The sequence below is a fragment of the Takifugu rubripes genome, chromosome 16, assembly GCF_901000725.2.
Source record: "Takifugu rubripes chromosome 16, fTakRub1.2, whole genome shotgun sequence".
Classification (NCBI taxonomy): domain Eukaryota; kingdom Metazoa; phylum Chordata; class Actinopteri; order Tetraodontiformes; family Tetraodontidae; genus Takifugu; species Takifugu rubripes.
Window position 1 is genome coordinate 7,263,553 of NC_042300.1, and position 20,410 is coordinate 7,283,962.

Genomic DNA, 20,410 nt, shown 5'->3' on the forward strand with positions numbered 1-20,410 from the left:
AAAATAAAACGCTTGTTGCAGCTGTGCAATTCAATTTGAGGTTACTGAAATTTCTCTTTTCTCTTAACAAGAAGAGGAAAGTAAGATTCCAGGCATCAAAACAGTCGTCTCTCCTTATAGGGGTTCTGGCCAAGTTTATGTAATATATCCAGTATATAAATTTGGATTACCTTGGAATAAACTACCAAGACAACCTATTTTCACACGTGAAGACATCGTCTGGACCCCCGCCCGTCCAGAGCTGTCAAAGACCGGTGTGGACACATTTACTGGGACAGTTGGAGCCAGATGTTGAACCTGCAACACAAAGTTTGAGCCCACCACCCACTGGCCTCCTCTCCCTCAGCTGTTCTCCAGCAGTAAAATAGTTCACACAATAATAAATGTTTAATTGCGTGTGTGTGTGTGGGGGGGGGTTCTACACATATGGTGCACTGTCCCCTGTCCCCTGCACTGACAAGCTAAAAATGTATGACGGAGATGAGGTTGTTGCTGAACTTCATCTCTCAGATGCTTTGCTAATCAGCTAAGACTCAAGACATCACCCATCTGATGTTAACGTGACTTGCAGCTTGTGTGGTTTATGCACTGAATGTGGAGAAAAAGTGGAGCTCGCATGGGAAAATGTTGAAGTCTGGCCAGAGGAACCTCTCCTGGGCCCAAAGTAGCAGCTGGAGGGGAAGTACTGAACACCAATCAGCACATATTAGACACATTTATCTCCTGCTGCGGTCCAGACCCTCTGGCTGGACTGGGTTTATTTTTTATGAACAGCAATTGCCAGCAAAAATAAAATGGTTACTATGACCCAGACTGGTGTCCTCAGCCGGAGGAGGGCATCGACCAGAAGTATCTCCAGAAGGACCCCCTGACTGGACCTCCCAGATCAGAGAAAGTTCCTCAAAAGAAGTAAAGACTGGTTGCAAATTAAAACAGCATTTTGAAAATAATGTGAAATTTAAACAACACTGACCTGTCGATATAATAATAATAATAATAATTTTCATGCTTTGAACTGAACATTTGCTGGTTTATTTCAGGGCACCAATGACCTTGTGTGCTGCAGACACCCTGGTCCCAGATTCCAGCGTGAGAGCAGAGAGATTTGGCCTGAGAATGTGTTTATAGATAAGGGGATTAAACATTTTCATATGTTATATACTCCGTACACTCCCGCTCTGTGTCTGAGGCCCATGTTTGTGTCTGTCTGCTGTTAATGATGAAGGGGCTTTCCTCTGGTTGGTTCTGCTCCAACACAAATATTTAAACCATCTTTCCATTAAATGCTGATTCCTCTAATCAGATCACTCGTTTTAACCAAGTTTAGAAAAATATTGCCTTTGTAATTGATTTAATCGTTTAATATCGAGGTGATAGAGCTTTTGGGAGGTCTTCTCGTGCATTTAATCACGCAAACACGGGAAACAAAATAAATTTTGAGGTAAATGAATTAAGATCTAAAAGGATTTTAGTTAGGGCTGGTTTAGACTACTTAAAGTGGCCTAAAGCAGCAGGGAAATATTCCAGCATCGGTTGTTACATTAATTGTCACTGATGATTCAAGCTGACAGAACTGCCAGAGAGCTGGAAACTGATTATCAGTTCAGTTCTGTATATTTACAGGAACAAATATTATCATTTTCATGCTCTGTAATAATATTTGGTGGGTTTTAATCAATCTCTGTTACAAATGTTTAGGTTTTCATTCAACACTGACAAACGGCTAAATTAACAAGCGTTCTGCAAAATGGTAATAAGGATCCAGTTAATCAAACATGAAACTCAGCATGAGGATGCATGCGGGAAAAAGCATGAAGGTCATAATATATATACCAATTCCATCCAGATTCCATCCAGATCTGGGTAGTATTGTTTGTCTGAACACGCTTTGAAAACCACCTCACATAAATCTAATGATGCCGTCCTGACTCCAAAACACCACATTAACACTTGATTAGGGATAATTAAAACAGAACATTGTCTGTTTGTCTATAAATTACTATATGTATGTGTGAAAGTGCTCCATGCATAATCTAAAGAATGTGTATGTTTGAATGCATACATTTTCTGTCATCCTCTCAGCCAACTTCAGTCGTGCTGCAAGGCTGCTTTCACTCCACCCTTCTGTTTACTTGCTTTTTTCCCCCTCTCATCAGTGGGACACAGATTTGTTAAGGGGATCTATGAACACAGTCTCTGTGCTTATTTTATTTTATTTAATTAAGAAGAAATGGATGCTGAACTGCTCAAGTCAACTGGATAAAGTTATTTTATTAGTTAAAAGGAGAACATTTCCCTGAAGATTGGAGGAGTATTGATTTTGAATGTTTGCAGGTAATTGGATTTTTTTTAAAAGATATTCAAATAATATGAGTGTTAATGTAGAGTTGTTAACTTTCTTGTATTATATCTTTTTTGTCTTGCCGCTGTGAGTTTTATTTGGCATGCACAAAGCATGCTTCTGTTGAAAGCTGCGTGGATGGATGTACTTCACAAAAGAATTATTATATAAAGTTCCATATTAACTGAAAAAATAACCATATTTCTAATAGGGAACTTTTAGTTGCACAAAATATAAAACAATTAGCTGATATTATTATATGGAATTGATGAGTAGCCAATTTATCAGAATGAAATTGTGCATGTGCGCCCCCTGCTGGTCGAACGGACGCAGTAAAGTCTGTCGCTTTGTCTTCTCAGGAGGATGGATCTCAATCAGTTCTTCTTTCTATTGTTCTGCACTGCATCTCTGACATTATCTGGAGCTTTGGGTCAAGATGAGAGCAGAGACATGGACCATTGGACCAGGCAAAGCCTCCCGGTGCTGCTGGACACACATATTGAGTATTTAAAACCTAGTATGTTTGCAGGTCAGGTGGAGAATGAGGAACGAGCAGGAACAGGGATGTTCTGTGGGATAGAATGTCAAAGTAGTAGGCCGCCAATAGACTGGGAAGCGCAAGAGAGGATTCTGGGATATGAGACCATGTATGAGAATGGCACTCGCACACACACGGATGTCACTTTGTCGATATTTAACAGGACATTTGCAGGACAGCCGGGTCACTCACCAACTCGTGCCCGGAAGAAACGACAGGTTTATGGAGAAGATGGACGCTTTGTGATCACTGACTCACATTACATCACCAACTACCCTTTTTCCTCTGCTGTCCGCGTCTCCAGAAGCTGCTCTGGAATCCTGATAACCCCAAAACATGTTCTAACTGCGGCACATTGCATCCACAATGGGAAGGACTACCTTCCACATGCCCAAAGGGTCAGAGTGGGGGTGTTGCAACTCAAGCGTAAGAAAGGCGGAGATGGCCAAAGGAGAGAAAGAGGGAACAATGGTGAGAAAAGTGAGGAGCAGGTAGCAGCAGCAAATGTGGAGCAGAATACTATTAGTGGAAATGTAAAGGTAGGGAGGGAAGGGGTCAAAATCAAGAGGCGCAGAGGTCAAACAGAGATGGGCAATGCAAATGGTCACGGAGGGAAACTAAATAGGCTCAATCGGTCACGCCGTAGCGCTGAATCCAAGAGACAGCCTGTCTTCCGATGGGTTCGGGTAAAACATATCCGAATCCCCCAAGGATGGACCCAAACCGAGAGCTCCACCAACTCCCTGTCAGCCGACTATGATTACGCCGTTCTGGAGCTGAGGCACCCTGTCACACAAAAGCACATGGAGCTTGGGGTCGCACCTTCTGATGCCCCCATGACGAGGATCCACTTCTCTGGTTACGATGTAGACAGAAGCCTGCACAGTGGAGGAGGACAAGAGAAGGTGGTGTATCGGTTTTGCTCGGTGGTCAAGGAATCTGATGATTTGCTGTACCAGCACTGCGACGCACAGACAGGCGCCACTGGCGCCGGCATCTACGTTCACCTGAGGCAGGAAGCAGGGGACCCAGACAGGAAGGGGAAGTGGCAGCGGAGGGTGATAGGTGTGTTTTCAGGGCATCATTGGGTGGAGACTGAGGGAGGGGAGCAGCGAGACTATAACGTCGCTGTGAGGATTACACCGCCCAAATATGCCCAGATCTGTCACTGGATCCATGCTGATCCAAGTCTCTGCAAAGAGATCTGACAGCTAATGTGATGGATCTGTGATTATTAAGCTTTTTACATAATAATTATTATAGTTTGGCCTGTCAAATTAATCATAACACATTAACAATATTCTGTAGATGCCTGAATAGTTTTGATTTATTATTGATTTAATACATTATATTTATAATTATGGCTTTTGTTGGTCTCCAGGAGACCAAGGGGGAAAATATATATATAACATTTATATAATCCAATATGACCAACTCAAAAATACAATAGAACAATAAGACTTAGCACCTTAGCTGCATCACTTGGTCCTATACTTTTCCATCTAAACAAATGTATTTTAATGCAAAGAAAACAAAACATTAAACATTCAAATAAATAGCTGACAAGCCGCACGGGTTTATTTGTGTATTTCTCTTTTATTGCATCTCATTTGAACTCACATGCAGGTGGGGGTGAGGGAGGTGAGAAGATGCCATCCTTAAAAAAAAAGTCACTGCCTTCACATGGATACTCAGCAAACATTAATCATCCCCACTGTTGCTGTATTTAATGGGTTGTATTCACCTTTATTTTTATTCCAACACTTTTGTTAATGCCACAATGGATAAAGATACAGTCATGTTTGGAATTAAACAACACACAGAACATCCAGCATATACTTGAGTGCTTTACAGTGAGAGTCCTTGCGACTTCCAGTGGGAATACAGGAACCAGTGACCCAGAGAAGAGAAGACTGAGGCCACATTCCAACAACAAGTGCTTCCTGCCTCTTGGAATCCACCAGCCACCCTGACATTAAAGTCATCTCATGTGGATACAAAGTCAAGGAGAGGAGCTCTGAGGGATCTTGAATGCATACCAGACTGAAGTGTTACATGCTACCAGGCAGTTAGTACTCCACATCAGCAGAGGGCGCAACAACAAACACTGGAAAATACTTTTTACTTTGATCCTCTGCCTCTGGTTCCAGGTTGAATGTTATGTACAAAAGAAGGCAGGTAACCAACATTTTTCTGATGTGCTATAACTAAAATATATGATATATTTAGTCTCAAAATAAATAAAATATTTATAATCTGTAGTTTCAATCGTCAAATTGAACACAGTTAACAAATTTTTGCATGTTTCTTACAATCAAAATGTAACTTAAACTGAAAATGAACAATGATGGAGAGTCCGGATTTGCAGTGTTTAGAATTCTTACAGAAGGATGGACAGTCAAACAGATTTGGGGGGCACAATGAAGTCTTTAGTGACAGCAGGCGTCGAGGAACAGGGGGTGTAGGCTGGTCAGTGAAAATACACACACCGAACACAACGTTTAACAACACAGTCCTAGTTTGGGATATGCGCAAAAAAACAACATATATCCACCATCAACAATCTGCTGATTTGCAGAAATCCAGAATGATATTTCTTTCTTTTTTTGTTCATTTTCCCCATAGTATATTAAGTAAAGGTTAACACTGAATTATACACACGCCCACACAAACAGAATTTCGCTTTTTTTTCTATAACTAGGGTTCACATTCACATTTGTGCTACAACATTAGATAAAGTCGGCATGACGGGGGGATTTTTTTCAGGTTGGTAGAAGGTCTGAGGGCAAAGATCCAAGATGTAATGGCTGACTGGCTTGAAGGGGCAATGGGATAAAGGAGGGGGAGGCAGTAAGGAAGAGCAGACATCCACATCCACAGAGCTCCAGAAACAGTAACAAACCTGAAAAGGAGAGAAAGATGTCCATTTAAACCTTATTTCATTAACTTTCTGGGTGATTGATCGTTGTATCTTATACAAATCATTATTTTTTAAAGGCCTCTGAGCCCATCAGTTCACTTAATGACATCTTGATGTGGTGCCTCACCTTAAACAAATAGTTTTTTGCTTCACCTCTAACTTCTGAAATGATGTCGACTGGCAAAGGCAGATTTTACACCAGCAATAGATTTGAATCTGTTTACATTTTCAATCGTTTATTCAATGTATTTAGCTCTTTTTTTAAATTCCAACTCCCACATGTGCACTCGTACATCAGCAGATAGCAACCAGAAGCATGTGGAGCTGACAGAGCTGTTCAACAGTACCTTCAGGGTTTTGAAGGTCAGTCGATCTACATGAAGTCTTTAATGTTGAGGTCATCCAGAGCGTTCCTTGGTGGCGGAGGCTTTCTTGGGCTCTGGGCCACGCCTGGGGACATCTGCGGACACATTTTGGCTAGTGTTATTCATTTTTGGTGACAACGATGGCACACATGCAAAACAATACATTACCGGGGCTCCTGGGGTTGCACCCGTCGCGGGAAAGCCTGGCCTTGCCATGGGCATCATGGGAGCTCCTGGTGCCCCAGGCTTTAGATGAAAAAGATAAAGTTAGAGACATTATCACCCATCTGACGGCATTGAGGGTCACCTAAAGGCCTTTTTGTCCATCAGAGCTTAATAATGTCCAGACTGCTTTAGGGACATCATTAGACTGGACTGGTGGTCTTACCAGGCTGAAGCTGGGGTGAGTCCCCATAAAAGGAGGGACACCCATGTGTATGGTCTAAAGGTGTGGAGGGGAGGGAGAGGAGGAGGTGGGATGTTACAACATATACCACAGATGCGGACACACAGACTGCACACTTACTATTGGATTAAATGTGCATGAAATGGTTCCAGCACCAGAGGTGAAAGGCATGACACAGACAGACAAAGCAGCAGCACACACGGGAACACAAAAAGCACACACCACAACTGAAGCCCTACAGGTTGATGGTCATTTTTGCATGTGATTTTTCAACAAGACAGCTGTCTCTGCAATGTCCAAATGAAGCAAAAGCCTGCCTGCACTCATGTTAGATTGATTAAAAAAAACCAACATGAACCCAAGAGAAATTAAGAGATGTTTCCAAGCATTTCAAATTGTCGGCAGCCACTTCATCACTCTCCAGGAGATGTACACATTCATTAAATTAAAATAAATGAGTAAAACAGAACAAAGGCTTGTGCGTTTAATCCCCTCTTGACTTGACATTTCCTCCCAGCACACACTGCACCTTTGGAGCGTGTAAACGGTGTCATTTAATTAAAATCCAGCAGCAGTGTATTTGCTGAAAATCTTATTTCCTCACAGATTCCATCACCCGGAGCCTGGAGAGTCAAATGAAGGCCAGTGCTTGTGGTTGCTCCTATTTCTGTCTTTTTGCTACCATGCGGCTTCACTCCATGCTAAAGACACAGACAACATTTACCATGGGTGCACCCCAACAGGGGGGAGCTACCTGAGGGGCTGGTGTGGTTCCCATTGTGAGATCTAGAACAAAGAGAGAAAAACAATCATTAAAAAAGACTAGAATGGTTCCCACTGATACATGTATATGGCATCTAATGTTTAGGTTTATCTACATGACTACTTACTACTCGCCATGTTAGCCATGGAAGTGTCAACATCACCGGCCTGAGGGGTCACAGTGGGCTTCATTACATCTCCTAGTCCATCAAATACTACATAGGGAAGGGAAGGAGGAAGGCAGAGGGGCAGGAAAGAAGCAGGCAGGGAGCTATTATCATCCTTCAGTGCAAGTAATGGTCACACTCTCAGTACAAGTCCATTTTACCGGCTTACCATTCTCCATGGCAACAGAATAGGGATGAGCTTGAGAATGAGTTCATTATATAGTTACCGCTGTATTATGCCCTTCCTATATTAACAGCATGAGCGCAAATGTGTATGATAAGCTGTAATATTCTCAGTGTGTCTGACTGATGAACACCAAAGCACTGCAGCTAAGATGCTAAATGCTAAAGGAGTGTGCACATGTTGTTAACCCTCCTCAACCCTCCGTTAGTGGTGAAGGAGAGAGGGAGACAGAGAGCAGCTGCAGCTTTCCTTGCACCACTGCAATGCAGAAGTGCACTGTGGGAAATTAGAATGGAAAAGAGCGAGTGGACTCACCCAATCAAATTGCAGGAAGCAAGCAATAAGCCACGGCAAGAGCAGCATGGAAAGAGAATGAGTGCATAGAGGAGAAAAAGACATGAAAAAAGGCCAAAAAAGAGCAGATGCCAGAGAAAGAAGAAAATGCAATGAGGCTTCAGAGGAGCAGTGACATTATTAGATGCTATTGTATGAAATAGAAAGAAAGAAGCATCAAAGCTGGACTTTTGCAGACTATCGATTCCTTGAATATTAATGGCATTGGACATTTACCGACGAATATAAATCAGCCGACGAGGAGATGATGTTAAGAAGCCATTAGCTCTATTCTGGATCCATGAGACATCAACAGTGATGATAAACAAAAATAAGAGGGTTTTACCTGACATGAGCTCAGCTCCAGGGGCGGCAGGTGCAGCAGGGGCAGCAGCTGCTGCTGTGGCATCTCCTCCTGTGGACTCTGGCAGGTCAAAGAAGGTTCAACCGTTCCCATCGCAGCGTAAGGGCAAAGAAGGGGTAACAGTCAACCTTCGGCTTCATGCTGGTGGTGCCAAGCAAAATCATCAATCAGAGTGGAAGGGTGAAAACATTCATGTTCATTTACTGTACATGTAAACCTTAACTGGGTAATGCATTTTTATCAGCAAAAATCCAATCAAGTATACACATATGCCATTCAAAACACATGTTACCCCGCCTTTTCCTACTGGAAACCAATCAAGAAGCTTCATTCTGCTATGATTTTTAAAACCAGCCATTAAAAATCAGTGAAAAAACTAAGCCAAACAGGAACAACTACAGCAATAATGTAAGGACTCAGCAGAAAAAGATGCTAAAGAAGCTGAGAGAGAAGTCATACATGAAGAGGGGCAACAGGCGGCACAAGTTACCCACCACCAAACAGGTTCATAACAGCTCCCGTGTCAGTTTTGGTGAGGGGTGTGGATGAGAGGAAGGGGGTGGGGGAGCTGAAGACATCTGCTGAGAAGGCCAAAGTGAAGAACACATAAAGCACCAACTGTGAATCATCATAGTGCACATTTGTCAGCTGCTAATGCTGCCAATGCAGTTCATGCTGGAAGGGGAGTGGGAGGCACGATTTAGCAAAGGCATCAGAGAGCTCAGGAACAGACACAGCAAGCCGAGACACAGGGCCACCCACAAGGTCTGGCTCTCTGGAGGAGACCAACAGATGAGACCCTCCCCCATCTTTAAAGACAAACTGTCTGTACATCTACTCACTCTAACTCTTAAAGTAAGCTTTCAAATCCCTTTTAACAAAAATGTAGTCAAACCTAACTTAGCCCCTCATTTCCCCCCTTATAATTCTTTAAAAGCTCTTCCCAGCTATTTTCTTCTATTAATAAAGCATCTTTCAGCTTCAGCAAGAACAGGCACACCACTGTTTCAACACTAAGTAAATAAAGATGAATGGTGAGACATACATATATATAGGGATTTTATGGCTGAGCCTCTCTTATGGGCGGCACTGGCAAGATACAAAACCCAAAGCACACAAGAGATGGAGGACGAGGCTACCTGCTGTAAACAGTTCATCACACGTTGTTGGGCCTTGTTTTGCAAAGCTGGCGTTTGGCATGGGGTCAAAGAGGCCTACGAACACATGCACCCCCCATAGACAGCACTATAAGCTCAAACATGAAAAAAATATGCAAGGATGCTCACAAGTGCGAGCCAATTTCAGCTCAAAAGATGGTGAATTTGTGCAGTCCTCTTTAAACAAGTGCAGAATCATAAAGCCCACGCAACATAAGAGTGTCTATCCACACGCAGTATTTTATCATTTACCACTGAAAAGGTCAGTCACTGGATTGGTGGTGCTGGGGACAGTGATGGCCGAAGTGGAGTTGATGGTGCAGGAAGTAGAGATGAAGAGTGGTGATGGGGAGGAGCAGGGGGGAGGACTAAAGCAGAGATCCAGCGAACTACGGGGATTACTACTCTCCACTCCCGTCAAGTCCAAAAGGTCTAGACCAGAAGAGGCTGTCGCACTGGTGCTGCTTTCTGAAGGAGCAAAAGGGTCTTACGGGGGAAGGAAATGGGGAGGGGGAGGCATGGAGAGTGATGGGAGAGACATGACATTACTACACAACAGATGATGTGAAGATGAATTAACAAAAGAGGCAAGAATGACGGGCAGAAAAAGAAGGGAATGTGCAGCGATTCCAGCACCTCCGTGATGGAAAGCTAAAATTAGGCATCGTGGTAAATGAAGAGACCCTTGCAGAAGCCAAAATAATTCAGAACAAGAAACCCAGGCAGCTTCTCCATGACATGTTTCACTAACAGATAAGCAGGAGCATTGTCTTTCATCACCATAGCAACAACAATAGCACCATCCTAATGCCAGCATAAGTGCCGAACTGTCCGCCTACTGCCTGTGCACATGCATGACGCTCTGATTAAAGCCTGAAACCAGAAGCTTTGCACACATTTTTGAACGCAGATTCACTTTTCCTGAATGCAACTCGCTTTTAGTTCCAACAGTTGAAGAGCAGCCGCCTACGTCGCAGGACACAACACACGCACACATAACAGTCACCCACCGGCACCAGCGTTGGCGGCCAGGGCCGACGTGGTGGCGGCGGCGCCGCCCTCAGCTGCAGGTGCAGAGGCTTCGGGAGCGGGTGTCGCAAAGGCATCTGAGGTATGCAGGCACCCCAGCGGAGCAGCAGAGGTAGAGGAAGAGAAAAAGATGAAAAGTAAAAAAGTCAGGAAATAAGACAGAATAGCAGGGTCGATAAAAGACAAGTAAAAAAAAATCCCCTGGAAAAGCAAATGCAGCTTTTAGACGTATACAGCACTAATATTAATCATTGTGAATGACTGACAGGTGAAAGGACAGATGGGAAAGCAGATAGGAGGCACTACGCCAAAGAGAGGTCGACAAGCGCGGCAGAAGGAGCCTCACAAGTGCTACAGCTGCTGCCACCTGCAGCTGTATTCATCTGACAGGGTTTGATAGATCTGCTTTTCAGTCCGCTCAGAGAAAAGCTCGTCTGCCTATCAAACGACACACGTGGAGAATGACAGCAGCGGTTTACGTGCAAGCCACAGGTGAGTGTGAGGTAATACCTGACTGCAAAATGCAAAAGCAAAAAACGTCAGTGCCTCTGTGTTACAATAAATAATCCCTGGAATAAATTGCTATTGATGTGAAATGATCAGTCATTGTGAAGAAAACCTACATTAAATTTAATAGTTTAGCCATTTGAGTTAGCATGTTAGCTATCTTGTGAATGGCAGCAGCTATGTAAAAATGTGTCTTCCTCTTTAAACTGTGCGGTAATAACAGAAATATCATCATTTAAATTTGCCTAATCCAGGATTAATTCTAGCAATTTGCGTAATTTACATAGATGGTATTTTTTTAGCAATTTATTCAGGTGATTCTTTATTACATCTCACTATTTTTTAAATTGATTTAAGAACACATTTCTGGGCATTGATAGCTTGATAAAATGACGACTGTGCATGAATGCATCATTCACTTGCTTCATTGCTTTTTAATGATGCTACTTTGTTGCCAGTAAAGAAAAAAAAAGATCAATGCCATAAATCTGCTTTTTTTTTCTCTCTCTCAGTTTTTAATCATGCAGTCAGTATTGTGTTATCGGTGTGTGATGGTTTTAGGGTTGAGCTTCCCAGAGGGTTCTTTCGAAAAGAATTTTCTGGAAGCCCACTGACCTCCCAACAGATCCATATTGGCGGCGCCAGGGGAGGTAGCAGGTGCAGCGCTAGTGGGAGGAGCTAGAGAGACTCCAGGTTCTGCTGCTGCAGGAGTAGGCGTGGCTGCTGCAGGGGAGGGGGCGGGCTCTGCGGCGAGGGTTGGTTCGGATAGCAAGGAGTCGCCCATTTCTGGGTGCCAAAATAAATCACCCCAAAAGTGCAACCAAAAAACACCCAGTTGCCATTGCAAGGAGGAACAAATCAAGCCAAAAACAAAAGTCCAGATTTAAAGGAAGCCAAATGAACATATTCGGGGTTTAATCGAACAAAGCAAAATCCAAATTTCAATAAAATGAATGTGGCAAAGGTATTAAATATCATCCAGTCATACCATTAAAATAAAATATAAATTAAGGGAAACAAAAACCACCAAAGTAAGCCCCGGTTGTAAACCAAAACAGATAATGGAGTATGTTGGGGGGAAGGGAGAGAGAAGGTGGAGAGAAACAAAAAGACTGAGAACAGTTTGGGGAGACAACCATGAAGGTAACGTGACATTTGCTGCACATCCCTGTTTGCATACTTTGGACTAAAACACAGACAATTCCAGGTCACCTCAATTCCAGATTTGCTCATAAAAGTTTGTGACATCCTGGAATATCTTGGGAGGTGAAGGGAGCATAAACTAAACTAGACTGCAGGCTGGATGTGACATGAAAGGGTGGAGCTGCACTCACCTGATCCAAGAAGATCTGCACAGGCAAAAACCAAGGGGAAAGGGAGGAGCCGTGTTAATTTAAGCTACGACAATGTCCAACACCCGAAACGCTCTTTCACATGATGTGAGTTTTGGATCTGAAGGAAATAAAGTGCTTACCTCCCCAAGATGTAGGTGCGGCTGATGGTGCTGAAGGACCTGAAGAGGATAATGGATCCAGGTCCAACAATGAGCTGGAGAGAATGAGGAAGTGACATTTTTTTTTCAATGTGATCATCCCTCACCATTTGGGATAAAAATAAGTAATAACACAGAAACAGAAATAAAGCAGAGGATCTGCAGACACGTACTCTTCAGCCGGTTCAGAAGCAGCCGGTCCGGCGGCGGCCCCGTCCCCAGTGGCACCAGCAGCAGGAGGAGGCTGCAAGGTGGGAACGGCGTTGGAAGATTTGGCTGGGGTGGATGTTGGGGATACGTTGTTTGTGGGTGAGCCCTGGAAAGAAGAGTAAATCAAAAACAGATACATACATTTTAACTCCGCATCACATTTGAAAAGTCAATAATCTAAATATCCACTGGAATGTTTGTCTCACCTTTGTAGGAGACCTGAAACGGTTAATGAGCAGGAGGAACTGTTAGTACTATTGAAATAGACAAATCTTCTCAACACAGATATGCAAGACAGATTGAATCACATGTGATCATATGAGGAGCTCAATTCCAATCTAATTGTAGCAACTCCAAATGTAATTTTTCATTTTCTTCTCATTTACATCTGGAATATAAACTCATCATATTCTGATGCACATTGCATGAGATAATGCACAGGAGGTGAGCGGCTGCTGGTAAAGCAGGTGTTGCTCTCATCTTTGACAGATGTAATGTAATCACAGCACATTTCCACACGTAACTGTGTCTCTATCCACATGGAGATTACCTACAAGCTGTAATTCATGTGAATAATGTGTAAGTTTACTCAACTGTCAGGTAAACTTACACAGGCTTCTAAGGAGTTATTAAACTGGGAACAAAGCGTTCAGTATATGCTCACCCTTCACTGGGGATTCCACATGAACACAAAGGGAATAAAAGAGAGGAACATTTGAAGGAAAATGCAGACACACAGTACTTATTTAGACCCTTTTCAGCTACATCGGCTCAACATTTAGTTCTTGTTAGTCTTATATCAGCAAGCATCTAAAGAAAAAGGTAAAAGATGACATATTTCCTCACCCCTTCTTCCCGCCTTTTGCATCCTCCAGACCATTCATGTGTGTTTCCAGGCTCTCCAGAATACTGCTAGGAGCCTGGCGAAATAATAACAATTCCTCCATGAACATACCAAAACATTATATCAATGTTATGTATTTTACATTCTCTGTGTTAGAAGCTGGTGTTAGGAAGTCTCACAGGAAAGGCCTCACTCATAGAAAATAGACAAACAAGTGAATGGAAAGTTGGGTTAAAGCAACACGCTGACACCGCATCCTGAAAACAGGCACAGAACCCCGCGTTACTATGGTTACCGGGCTTTCGACAGGTTGGAAAGGTGAGTCCTGATCGTCTGAATCTGCCAGATCCACCACCACCCCGGGGTGGAGACACTGGGTGGGGAGATGATGGCGTGTGAGTCACGGGTGTGTTTGTGTGTGTGTCAGGGAGGAAATTGCGGGTGTTCGTGTTCACTGTGACCTCCCATGGAGGAGATTAACACAGAAATGAGTGCTGCAACGCGTGCTGACTCACGTAGTTGATGTCGGGGATGTCGTTTTTGTCGACTCCAACAGTCTGTGATAGGAGAAAAAGAGGTTAGTAGACATGAAATCCCGTTTCCTGTTGCTGGAGGCAACAGGAGAGTTGTCTTACCTCTGCAAGCTTCATGAATTCCCCAATTTTTGTCACCCTAGTCAAGAACCTCTTGTAGATCTCCAAGGCCTCCTTGCAGTCACTCTTCTTCATCTTGAAGTATTTCTCTGCAGCAAAAAGTTGCATGTTCAGCGCCATCATGATGTCGATGTCTAAGAGCTGAAGGTGAACAACTACTGACCTAATAGGTTGATGATGCCGTCGTTGTAGGAGGCAAAGAGTTTGACCAGGTCCTTGAAGAGCAGCAAAAATGCAGCGTTGATGATGCCGTTGTTCAGCTCCTTGGGATGAACCTGAGAACAGGAAGAGAACAGCACAACTCCATGTGGTGCGTCGCCGGAACCTTCTGTCAGACAGCTTCTGTTCTCTGACCTACATCAAACTCTAGGAGTGTGTCGATCTGAGTTTGCAGGACAGGCATGCCCTTCAGCAGCTTCTCGGTGGTCATGGTCCTCATCACACCTTCGGCGCTGAAAGAACGCGACATGGTCTCGCGTGACATGGCGGCAGAATGGCATCAATAACATAAAATGCTAACAAACATGCAAACATACCCCTTCTTCACTCTGGTGAAATCAAAAGCCATCTGACGGTAAGCGAAGGCTTTCTCGTTCAGGTATCGTCCATACCGTCTGATAAATGTGGACATGTCGTAACCTGAGCAGACACAACCAGGGTTCATTACTTTAACTAAAAAATGTTGGTATTTTTAATCACAATCTCAGATGAAGAGCTTGTTGAGCCTCTTGATACAGTCCAATCCTTTTAGTTGAAATCATGCAGATTTTGCATGTATGAAATCCTTTGCTGGGTTACAGGTTACGCTTTCTGTCTTACTGAAACTTATCAGCACAGAATTGGCACAAGAACTTAACAATGGGTTCAGATTGCCAGCTTTTCTACATAAACGAGTGTGTGCATGAATGAGTGTGTGTCTGCAATTACATGTGTCATTCCATGTCATTCCACTCCCTCCTATTAGCCAGATGGCTCGCTCTGAGCCATCTCATTGTGTTTCCCATTTGCACTGCCAGAAACTGTATGTTTGTTCTTACCATGAGAGCCCGTTTTGTCGATAAAATTGCTGAGGTTGAACAGGGAGGTCCTGGACGCCAAGTACTGAATGAACCTCTGGGAGAGAGACGGTGGGATGGCAGATGAGCAACATTTTATTAGCATTGGCAGCAACAATAAACTCTTTAACACTTGTAATTGAAGACTTTACATTCTGCTTTGTTCACGCAGCAGATTTAAATCTTTCACTGAATGCAACAAAGGGCCTGTGGTCAACGTTGGTAATTATTGTCTGTGATAACAGACAACTGCTGCAGCACCTTTTACACGAAATAAGTGCCGCAGAGAGCAAGCAAACAGGCCTATGTTACTGAATAAATCTGAATTAGAGCTCAATTTGAACGGACTGCACTACGTCTGACTCCTCCGCCTCATCCTCTGTCACTAACCTCGTTGCCATGGACACACATGTGATGAGTGGTGACGAGAGCCTTGAAAACGACCACCCAGCTTGCATTGGTGGCCCGCTCAAACAGCGTGTCAGCCATCTGAGGGATGTTCACGTTGGTGGTGTTGGTGGCTGACACCAGGTCTGCAACACAGCCGCAGAGAGATCGTCAATCACGGACGTCCACTTTCTGTCACAGCGCCAAAGGTTGAATTTAGAAGAGAGCGGGTAAAGATACGAAGCGAACTGCTCTGATTAAACTTTGATTGTGAGTAAGCCGAGCTGGCCTGTGCAGAGAGGCTCTTGGTCCCCACGAGAACTTTTAACTGGGAAACAAACTTTGTCAGCTCTTTTTCCCAGACGCTCATTATGCAGACGGTTACATCAGCACCTCGGTGCTGCGCCAGATGCACAGAGATGCACTGTGACAATTTGTGTATTTATGTCTTGAAGTGTAGATCTTTGAAATTCTGCAATTGTGGCACAACAGGCGTGCATAATGATGCCCCCATTATGCTAAAATTACAGTGCAGGGTTACAGAAGTCAAAATAAACGACATTATCTGCCTCAGAATTTGTGCAATTGCTTCTGGGATGAATAAAGTATACTTAATATTATTTAACCAAAATTTAAGCTAGGAAGAGACATTTCCCTGAGTCCATCCTGCTGACATTGACAGCTGAGGAGGAAGGGCAGGGCCGAGGTTACAGCCCCGCAGAGCAGAGAGCAACGCAGCCGACATCTCCGGTAAGGGACAGAGAGAAAAGGCTGCCTTGAGATGTGAAGCCCCTGAATGACGACAGCAAAGGTGGCGTTCAACGTAATACCACAGCAGAGAGGCCGACGTGTTCGAAATGAAGGCAGTTAGAGCAGTGCTGAGGTGGCAGAGAGGGCTTGATGCTGATTGTGGGTTATGGTGGTAAACAGATTATTACTAATCTCTGGCTGTGGTCTTTCTGTGTTAGCTGCCTCATTGCTGCCCATCCCCCACAAACCACACACAACCGGCAATAACACCACTTGTTTCACACCACCACTGGCACCTTTCTGTAAGCAGCTTTTTGTTAGAGATGTCATTCTTGTGAGTCTCTGTTGTGATTTGGGGTTTTAGGACCAATTGGCTTCCAGCTCTGGCAAAAAATGGATCAGAGGAAACTGGTTTCCTGTGTCATTGTAGCTGAAGCGTAAAATGGTCTCAAAGTCGATGCGCTACTTATTGATGCCTGAGTCTATCTGAACAGCGTAGACAGATGGTAACGTCCCCACTGAAATTTCTCAAGATGTCTGGCAATGATGAAGAAACGAATTTTTTACAAATCAGAAGCCAATCCTTGGATTTTTACCCTTTACAAATCATTTTTTTTAACTAATTTCCTTATTTTCCTCATTAAGTCTCATTAATTACAAGAGAGATGGAGAAAGAAGAAAATAAGGACCTTTTTTAGCTGCCACAGCATCAAACTTAAAGAGATCTAGTCCTCCATACATGTGACATGGTTAGCATATTACAGCGAATAGAACACCATGGTAGAACATCAGCAAACCTATATCAGCTTACTGTCAACGACATCATATTGAATCTATGATTTCTGCTGTTGTTGACATTGTTTGGTGCAGAACACATGCTGGCATACAGGTGTGTGTCTCTAATGAGGATTGGCTGAGCTAAATAAAGACTCTTACAATAATCCAAGGCACAGTTCCAATAATGGACACCAAGGCCTCATTTTCTGTCAGAGTCCACTTGCCAGAGACGGACTCTGGGCTAATCATTCTGCTTTTATAGTGGTATAAAAGATGCTGATCTGATCCAACTCTACTTTTTAATTCAAAACATTAGAATAAATGACTGTAGTTTTTGAGATGTTCTCTCGGAAATCTTGTAACAGTGACCTTGTTAGTGGTGTTCTTAAAAAACAACTGGTAATTACAGGTAGTTTCTTGCTAGCTTGACCTCTGCGTCACAGCTTACAGCCATGAGCGTGCGAGCAGAACAGATGTACAAGGGGTGGTTATTCTGCTGCAGGTATTGTAGACCATGACCCTTGAATATTAAAATCAGACAGATGTTTTCAAGACTGATCATATTAACAGGACATATTGGGATGTTTGTGTTTTAGTCATAAAGAAAATATAGTGTTCGGTGATGTGGATGCTAATTAACTGCCCATTATTAAATCACTTATACATTATTTTGCCATTGCTAACTGCCCATGTCCTCATCGTGCTTCCCCTCGGTGCCTATAGTGAGTTTTCAAGCTCCCTCAATGATGTGAGAGGAGCACACTGGCCTACATACAGGATGCCCCAGAAAGCAACAATGTTCTGGTATAAACACCCTGTGGGAGAGCATGTAAGTCACCGTTATAGGACCCCATATGAACCAATTCACAGGGCTTTTTATGTCTGGAGTATCTCTGCTAGTTGTAGGTGAGTTTAATCAAAAAGGCCATTAAGGCAATGTGAATTTAATCATCAATTCGCCTTCAGAAAGCAGAGAAAAGCCTTTGGAGACAGGAGCCAGTGAGGAAACCATTGACTCTGGTGTATTCTGGCATTGTCACTCACCTTTGGTTGTGTAAATAATGCAAGCTGGCCATTGGCTGATTATTAAATTATTCATCAGGGGAGCAGATTGCAAGATATAAGGTCATAGCCCAAGACGAGGCTGCCACACACGCCCACACGGCCAGACATCAAGCGTGCAGTCAAACACACCACTCATCCTTTTTATACAGCGTCAAGCATTTGCGTTGGTTTGACTCAGTCTGTGTGCTTGATGATGTGTTGAGGAACTGCTCGTCATAAGGTTTCCATACTGTTATCTATAGATGTGTCAATAAAGCTGAAAGACGGGATGGTTTCAAACCAGCCGTGGCTTGTAGAATATGGGCTCCACTGCTTTTATGAGACAAGTTTGTTTTTAGTGTTCTTACTATGCTCCCAGATGTTTCTCTTCTTTTAATTCTTTAATGTTGCAATGAAAAGGGGGTAAGATGGAACAAAAGAAAAGGGAAATTACTTTTCTCTGAGGCTGTCAGCCTGTCCTAAAATGCTGCCAATTCCCTCCTACCCTCTGTCCTATGATCATTTATATGAGAGGCTGACACCAGGGTCACCAAATCCATCCTATAGCCGCCACAGCTTCAAGGATATCAAGAAATTAGTGGTTCTGTGATGGCCGTGATGCTGTGCGTAACAGATCCGAACCAACGAAGGCCCAGCACTGTCACCCTATGTGCAAAGGAGGAAAAAAGGGCAGCACTTACACTCCAGGTGCTTCTTCTTGGGCGCCATCACTTCATGAGTGGTGGCTTTGCAGACTGCACGGGCCATATCTGATCCCGTTAGCTGGTACTGCGCAGCGGCAATGCGATCCGTGAGCGTTTGCCCCGACATTTTCTCTCCTTTAAGTCGACCAGCTCAGGAATGTATTTCACCAGGGGACGAGAGAATTACATATAAATGTATATGCACTTAGCTAGAACCCTGCGGACTGCGGGTGTTTCCGAGAGTTTCCCCTTACCGGCTGGATAGGCCTGTGACCTTCTGTGTGGGCGGAAAAAGCAAACACGGAAAGGCTGACGTTAGTGAACACGTACCTATATATCAAATTTCTGCGGAATTTCTGTCGCAAATAGACTTACGCAAGGTTGTAAGTTCCCTTTGTCTGTTCCCGTTTTAGTCCTCCGACCGTTCGGTTCAGCACCCTGGACAGCTAATGCCACTCGGTTATGTAACATTCAACGGGCAACGAGAGCTGTTTCATCGGCCTGCAGCAGTGATGTTGCAAAGAACAGACAATGTGCACGCCCTGCTTGCGATATCACTCCATTGACCGCTCAAATGGTCCGTTTGGAGGAGGCATCCGTTTTCCTTCCTTCCAAAATGAGAATGAACCGCAATGTCCCCCTTGCGGTCGTCAGATTGCGGCGCGTCTTTCCTCCGTGCCCGCTGTCCTTTTAAGATCGGCAAGAGGGGAAAAAAAATATTGACACAGTCTGACGCACCGCTTCCCGGTGGTGTCGCCAACACGGCGCAGCGCAGGATGCTTCAGTGAGGGAAAAGGCAAAAGGGACTTTCCTCTGCTGCTCTCCCCCCTTGTCGTTTGTTTAGTTGCTTCGCCTACCTACACGTCCATCTGGAATCTCCTCCCCCTGCACCTTGGATTGGGTTGGGTGGGTGAATGTGACACGTCGCAATCAGCTCCTTCTTAAATGGGATGAGCAGCTATTCCGTGCAAAAATTCCTGCCGCTGTGCGTTAGGCGAGGGTTACTATATGAGCGTGACGGTGGTTTACGTGCTGCTACAAATTGGCTTGTCCAACAGGTTTGCACGCGCAGTACAGGCATGGGCGGCCTACAATGGAGGTGTTCTGCAGAAGCGCCGTTTTCTGCAGGATGGATCATGATGTTTGGATAATTCTACTCGATCTAAAAAAAATTAAAAAATAAAACACAAGATAAAAAGATATGTTTTTAAATCAAGTACAAATGTTCAAACATAATTAAGATGCGTTTAAGAGACATGCAGCAAATATTACATTTATATTACATAAATAATATACAAATGTTATTTATGTGGATACATATACAAACATATATATGTGGATTTTAAAAAAAACGAGATTGAAATTTAGACTGAGAATTATAGTGTTGATTTTTTTATATATTTTTTTTATAATTTATATGT

At 43.6% G+C, this 20,410-nt stretch overlaps 2 protein-coding genes across 11 annotated transcripts; one reads left to right on the forward strand and one right to left on the reverse strand.

Annotated features, from left to right (window-relative positions):
- The first annotated feature begins 2,129 nt into the window (after positions 1-2,129).
- Positions 2,130-4,451, forward strand: LOC101070077 (serine protease 23-like). The gene is made up of 2 exons (XM_003971632.3): positions 2,130-2,334; positions 2,701-4,451. The coding sequence occupies exon 2, from the start codon at positions 2,705-2,707 to the stop codon at positions 4,085-4,087; it is 1,383 nt and encodes a 460-aa protein (XP_003971681.3). The 5' UTR covers positions 2,130-2,334; positions 2,701-2,704; the 3' UTR covers positions 4,088-4,451.
- A 1,122-nt stretch (positions 4,452-5,573) lies between these two features.
- Positions 5,574-20,050, reverse strand: LOC101070306 (clathrin coat assembly protein AP180-like). 10 transcript variants are annotated; one of them, XM_029849498.1, is made up of 25 exons: positions 19,365-20,050; positions 19,244-19,266; positions 18,987-19,139; positions 15,718-15,860; positions 15,310-15,385; positions 14,809-14,911; positions 14,631-14,724; positions 14,436-14,547; positions 14,255-14,361; positions 14,135-14,176; positions 13,622-13,695; positions 13,440-13,445; positions 12,982-12,994; positions 12,739-12,881; positions 12,548-12,621; positions 12,408-12,422; positions 9,790-10,023; positions 9,520-9,594; positions 8,875-8,961; positions 8,363-8,440; positions 7,461-7,547; positions 7,295-7,356; positions 6,333-6,410; positions 6,147-6,259; positions 5,574-5,781 (listed from the first exon to the last, which is right to left on the reverse strand). In XM_029849498.1, exons 3-24 carry the CDS (start codon positions 19,114-19,116, stop codon positions 6,173-6,175), a joined length of 1,920 nt encoding a protein of 639 aa, XP_029705358.1. In that variant the 5' UTR covers positions 19,117-19,139; positions 19,244-19,266; positions 19,365-20,050; the 3' UTR covers positions 5,574-5,781; positions 6,147-6,172. The 10 variants fall into 10 exon arrangements, with proteins under 10 accessions (XP_029705358.1, XP_029705360.1, XP_029705359.1 ...); XM_029849500.1 differs by lacking the exons at positions 9,520-9,594; positions 9,790-10,023 and adding exons at positions 10,548-10,643; positions 11,689-11,859 and having other exon boundaries at positions 8,875-8,958; positions 18,987-19,266; positions 19,365-20,039; XM_029849499.1 differs by lacking the exons at positions 9,520-9,594; positions 9,790-10,023 and adding exons at positions 10,548-10,643; positions 11,689-11,859 and having other exon boundaries at positions 18,987-19,266; positions 19,365-20,039.
- Between the last annotated feature and the right edge of the window lie 360 nt (positions 20,051-20,410).

Bases quoted from the DNA above. Each gene is read 5' to 3' on its own strand.
- LOC101070077 (XM_003971632.3), top strand. From the start codon at position 2,705: ATGGATCTCAATCAGTTCTTCTTTCTATTGTTCTGCACTGCATCTCTG.
- LOC101070306 (XM_029849498.1), bottom strand. From the start codon at position 19,116: ATGTCGGGGCAAACGCTCACGGATCGCATTGCCGCTGCGCAGTACCAG. The intron at 15,861-18,986 runs GTAAGTGCTGCC...GCTGTGTTGCAG, and splicing joins CAAGAAGAAGCACCTGGAGT to ACCTGGTGTCAGCCACCAAC. The intron at 9,595-9,789 runs GTAAATGATAAA...ATGTGTTCGTAG, and splicing joins AGTGACTGACCTTTTCAGTG to GCCTCTTTGACCCCATGCCA.